At 44.0% G+C, this 5,538-nt stretch overlaps 1 protein-coding gene across 1 annotated transcript; it reads left to right on the top strand.

Annotated features, from left to right (window-relative positions):
* Positions 1–1,250: 1,250 nt before the first annotated feature.
* Positions 1,251–4,383, top strand: LOC143892114 (uncharacterized). Its single transcript, XM_077396580.1, has 4 exons — positions 1,251–1,487; positions 1,653–3,404; positions 3,756–4,157; positions 4,375–4,383. Exons 1-4 carry the CDS (start codon positions 1,251–1,253, stop codon positions 4,381–4,383), a joined length of 2,400 nt encoding a protein of 799 aa, XP_077252695.1.
* Positions 4,384–5,538: the final 1,155 nt, after the last annotated feature.

Below are 5,538 nucleotides of genomic sequence, written 5' to 3'. Positions count from 1 at the left end.
CCTATTTCAAGGAAACGTACGTGCAATTCAATGACCTCATTGAGCGTTTTTCTAAAAGCATTGACCCTACCGATTCCCGTTTTCAAAATTGTCGGCGCAATGCTTTAATCTTTGGTGTCCTTGCACGTCACGTTATTCGTGAAGACTCCAGTATTGCCCCAGTGACTTTACTGAGTGTGGTCGACCAAATTAGCGAAGGAAGGAATCCTGTCCCAATCATGCTAGCGGAAACCTTCTCTGGGCTGGATCTTATTGCTCGGCAAGAGGTTAAAGATAACTTCCATGGGTGTGTCAAACTGCTTTATCTGTGGCTTTGTGAAAAACTCACCATCCTTCGGCCGCGGAGCTCCCTTCAGTACACCCTCAAGGATCACCTTTCGTGGCAACCAATGGCCAATAAACCCAAATCCATTGATGAGTGGTATAATTGGTTGCAGCACGTGGAGAAGGATCAATTCCATTGGGTGAGTCATTCATGTTTATACATTATCACTAGTACTTACCCACACCCATTTGTGTATCTTATGGGTTTGGAGAAGTCAACCTTTTATGCACCCACTCGTTTACTTTACCAGATCACGGGAAATCCATGTCCTCCCGGATTTGTAAATCCTCCTCCTTGCGAAAAGCTTACTCCCGATCTCATAAAATCTATTGTAGCTGCTTGGGGAAATAAGGTTACATATAAAAGATTTGCTTTATCATCTAAGGTCCATCGGAAAGAGTTACCAGAAGAGCCCGTGAGCAAGAGAGTTCGGATTGAGGAATCTTGAAAATCCATATCATGTTTTGTTTTTTTATTTTATTTCTGCATTTCACGTCATTGTCAGTCTGCTTATCCAGCTGTGATCAGAGAACAATAGTTTTCATCCTTTGTAATCACAATTTGAATTTTGTTAATGAAAGTGTGTTTTGTTTCTTTTGTCATTGTTTGATCAAAATAGTTTATCTCGATTATCAAAATTTTAATCTAGTGCTTATACTTCCATTTCAGGATTCTTAATTGAGCAACCATTGCTCCTAAGAAAATCCTTGTTTCAAAATCAACCTGGTCCCGTCAGTCCGCTGATTCCAGGCTGAGTCGTTTTTCTTCCTCACCAATTTCTTTTACCTCCCCTGCATTACCTTTCTCCAATCTCCAGGAAATCCCTTCGCCTGTCCAATTTCCTATTGCACAGATGGCTGACTCTGGAAATGCTTTGGCCGAGATGAGTGAGATGATGAAGGCTATGCTCCAACAGATGAATAACATGAATGAGGAGATAGCCCGTCTGAAAAATGATAGAGAATCTACCTCTAAAGAACATGTAGCTCAGCACCCATCAGTTATACCTCCTCCCCCTCCTGCAATGGCCGGGCCTGCGGTCTTGAACGTCGAAGACGATCTTGATAATGAGCAGTATGAAGAAGAGAATTGTCATCCTAATCTGAATAGAGCCAATGAGGGCAAAGCGATAGCGGACAGAATGGATATGTTGGCCCGAGAGGTGGAAAACATAAAATTTCAAGGCCCGAAGAAGTTGAACATGGCCGATTTTATGTTGTATCCAGGAGTCACATTGCCTCCTAGATTCAAAGTTCCGGACATGGATAAGTACGATGGGACCGGGTGTCCTCGAAGCCATCTAATGTCGGTTCTTCCGCTTTTACAGCAGCATGGTCTATCTCCGGAGCAGGTTGCTCTCTTATTTCCCCGATCTTTGGTCGGAGTGGCTAAAAAGTGGTTTTTGAGCTTAAAGTCTGAAGAGATCAGAACTCTAGAGAATATTGCAAATAGGTTCGTCGAGCAGTTCTCCATGGAGGAGGGAATCGACGTGACCAAGAGAGATCTCAAGGCTTTGAAACAGGGCCATAATGAAACTTTTACTTCCTTCATCCGCAGGTGGAGAAGGAAGGCCGCGCAAATGACTCATCGTCTGTCAGATGAGGATCAAATCAAGATTGTGGTGAAAAATCTGTCACCACAATATTATCACCATATGGCTATTCAATATTTCCTCGATTTCAATCATCTCATTAAGACTGGGACTCAGATAGAAGATGCATTGGCTAAAGGCCTGAAATCAAGAATTCCGTCTGATGTCAGAGAAGGGAAGCGACCTGTGATGGCGCCAAAGGAAGTACATAATGTCAATTATGTCAGGCCTCCACCCAGGGTAGTCACTGAAGTGAGAAGGCCGCCGATGGAGCAGAAACCTCCTCGTCATTTTGATCCCCTTCCATACTCTTTGTCCGTAGCTTTGAAGAAGCTGTTGAAGGACAGAAAGATCAAGCTGCCTGATATTAAGCCTCCTCCCAACCCATTGCCGAGATCCTGGAGAGAGGATCAGTTCTGTGATTATCACCGTAACACTGGCCATATTACTGATAGGTGTTTAGCTTTGAAACACCAAATACAAAACATGATTGATAGGAAGGAACTGTCAATCGAGTTACCAAATGTAACTAGAAACCCCCTTCCTACGCATGCAATGCCGCCTCCATCCTCGGTCAATGTCATTTGCGCCGAGGAGTCTATCATTGATCCGGCTTCCTTCATATGTGCTGTGGAATCCGAAGAACCCTATGTCTGGAAATTTGAAGGAGATCAGTTGGCAGAATCCGAAAGGCCATATGTTTTATCCTGGAACGATCCTGATGTGGCTGGGCCATCAAACCAGTCATATATTTTCCAGTGTGAAGATGAGGAGAAAGATTCTGAATCTCTATATGTCTTAAGGGTGAGTGATGATGAGGGAGAAGAAATAAAAACCCCTTACACCCTTAGGATAGAAGATGAAGATTTGTTGCTCCTGAACGATCAATGTGATGAACTCCGCCACGTCACACGAGGTGGACGAGTATTTAAGCCAGCTGAACTCAGAGTTGATAATCCAGCTGAGGTTGCAAGAAGGGTTAACAATCAGAAACAGAAACAGAGGCTTGAGGAAGAAGAAGACAATTTGTTGAATCAGCTCAAGAAGACACAAGCTAATGTGTCCATTTGGGGTTTATTGATGGCATCGCCGAAGCACAGACAGGTTGTACTTCGTGAGCTGAACTCGTCCCAAGTATCAGTTGAGATCACTCCTGACGAGCTGGTCGGTTTGGTGGCCATGACCAAGGCTTCAAAAGCCTTATCTTTCTCAGATGAGGACTTGCCTTCAGAAGGAAAGGATCATACTCGTCCTCTCAAGATTACCCTGCTTTGCAATCAGAAGAAAGTATCAGAAGTACTGGTAGACAATGGGTCAGCTTTGAACGTGTGTCCTTTGAGCACTGCCACTACTCTGGGGTTTGGGCCTGGAGATTTTATTCCGTCTGAGCAGGGTATATTAGCATATGATGGCACCCGAAGGGATGTGATTGGAACGTTGGCTACTGAGATTGTCATTGGAGGAGAAACCTTTGATATTGAATTCCAAGTATTAGATATCAAGACTTCCTTTTGTCTCTTGCTTGGTCGACCTTGGTTGCATAAGGTTGGAGTTATCCCTTCCACACTTCATCAAAAACTGAAATTCATTCGAAACAACCGGGTGATCACAGTCAAGGGAGATCCCGAGCCAGAAGTCGGACAAATATCTCAAGAGCTTGTTACTGAAAACACAAGAGATATCAGTCTGACAGGATTTTCAGTAGAGGTTTCGGCTATCACTATGAAAGAAGCTATGAATGAAGAAATTATGTTTCTTTCTAGCACCAATACTCGGGTAGTCAAGATGATGCGCCGATTTGGATATCTCCCAGGGGCAGGTTTGGGGAAGAATATGCAGGGTCCGACTGAGCGGCCCGAGTTGAAAGCATCTGATGGGTTGTTTGGGTTGGGATACAAGCCGACTCGCAAGGAGGTGCAGGAAATGAGAGCCTACATGTTTAAATGGGCCGAGTGTCGCCGCAAGGGTTTAGAATTTCCAATGGGACCCTTCAGTATGATAATGAATGGCAGATTCCGGAAAGAAGGAGCTGATTGCCCTTATTACGGTTTTTCAGAGCCATGGTATGATGAGAATGGGTCCAAGCTGCCGGGTCTTGAGATTTTCTTTGCAGATGAGCTGCCAGCAGAATTTTACAGTAAGCAGATTGCGGAGTCAGTTGTAACAGAGGAATCAGACTCAGACTGGGTTGAGAACTTTGAGCCAGAACTCCTGAATTCTTTGTTTCAGACCGAGGCACCAGTTATTGCTATGATTGGAAGAGATGCACCTTTTCTGAACCCAGAGGACTATATCACCCCAGCCGAGGGACCTCTGGATAACTGGACCTCACAGGTTATACCCCATGTAGTCCTTCAGTATATTCCAGTCCCTTCAAAAGAGTCAGTTGTTTCAAAGTATGTGTCAGTTTCTGAGTCCGTCCCAGAGTCTGTCATTTCTAACTTTTCTTTTGATGCAGGTACTGTAGAGGTCGGGTCTACCTCTGGAGTGGGTGACGAGTCTGTTCCTGGTGGCCTTGAGTCCGAGTCTGAGGATATATTCATTGATTCCTCGTCTGTACATATTTCTCATTGTGTCGATACTGATGTCGACTTATTTTTTCATTCTGTTTCAGAGTCTGTAACGCCTGATGTGGGCGAGTCATCTGATGTAATCATTGATTCTGATGAAATAAAAGACTCTTTTTCTTATATTCCTATACTTGTTTCTTCTGCTGATTCTGCTTCTAAACCTGACCAAGTAAGTAATAATAACAATCAAGACTCCCCCTCTAATGAGGAAGCCGATGAAACTCCCCTTGAAATCAAGCATATGATTCAACAAGAGGAGAGTCGCCGCGCTAAACCACTTGAAGAGGAAATTGAAACCGTAAATATAGGTGATGAAACCTTAATTCGGGAAATACGAATTGGTAAAATTTTATCTCCTGAGGAGCGCGAAGAATTAATTACCTTGCTAAAAGAGTTTAAGGAGGTTTTTGCTTGGTCTTACGACGACATGCCGGGATTGAGCGAGGACATTGTTCAACACAAATTACCTCTAATCCCTGGCATCAAGCCAAAGAAGCAAAAACTCCGGAAACTTAAAACAGAATGGGAGTTGAAAGTTCATGACGAGGTTAAGAAACTACTCGAAGTGAAATTCATCGAAGTAGTCGAGTACCCTGAATGGCTTGCAAATATTGTACCTGTGCCCAAGAAAGATGGAAAAGTCAGGATGTGTGTCGATTTCAGAGATCTGAACAAGGCCAGTCCGAAAGATGATTTTCCGCTTCCGAACATTGATCTCCTGGTTGACAATACCGCTGGACATGCACTCTTATCCTTTATGGATGGATTCTCAGGGTATAACCAGATCAAAATGGCGCCTGAGGATATGATGAAGACGGCATTCATTACTCAGTGGGGGACATATTGCTACAGAGTGATGCCGTTCGGTCTCAAGAATGCTGGTGCCACCTATCAGAGGGCCGCGACTACTCTTCTTCATGACATGATTCATAAGGAGGTCGAGGTCTATGTAGATGACATGATTGTCAAAGGCAGGACTCGGCCAGAGCATACAGTCGCTTTAAGAAAGTTCTTTGAGCGAATCCGAAAGTTTCAGCTTCGCTTGAACCCTA

The sequence above is a fragment of the Tasmannia lanceolata genome, unplaced genomic scaffold (genome assembly GCF_043159265.1).
Source record: "Tasmannia lanceolata isolate RefF3 unplaced genomic scaffold, GAP_Taslan_0.1 ptg000015l, whole genome shotgun sequence".
Taxonomy (NCBI): Eukaryota; Viridiplantae; Streptophyta; class Magnoliopsida; order Canellales; family Winteraceae; genus Tasmannia; species Tasmannia lanceolata.
Note: the sequence above shows the minus strand (reverse complement) of the source record. Positions and strands in the feature narration are given on the sequence as shown.

What these genes read in the sequence shown, in the direction of transcription:
- LOC143892114 (XM_077396580.1), top strand. Translation starts at nt 1,251, where the DNA reads ATGAATGAGGAGATAGCCCGTCTGAAAAATGATAGAGAATCTACCTCT. An exon ending in TGGATATGTTGGCCCGAGAG is followed by an intron (nt 1,488 to 1,652) that starts GTGGAAAACATA and finishes CCGCTTTTACAG; the next exon opens with CAGCATGGTCTATCTCCGGA. An exon ending in CCTTTGATATTGAATTCCAA is followed by an intron (nt 3,405 to 3,755) that starts GTATTAGATATC and finishes AAGAATATGCAG; the next exon opens with GGTCCGACTGAGCGGCCCGA.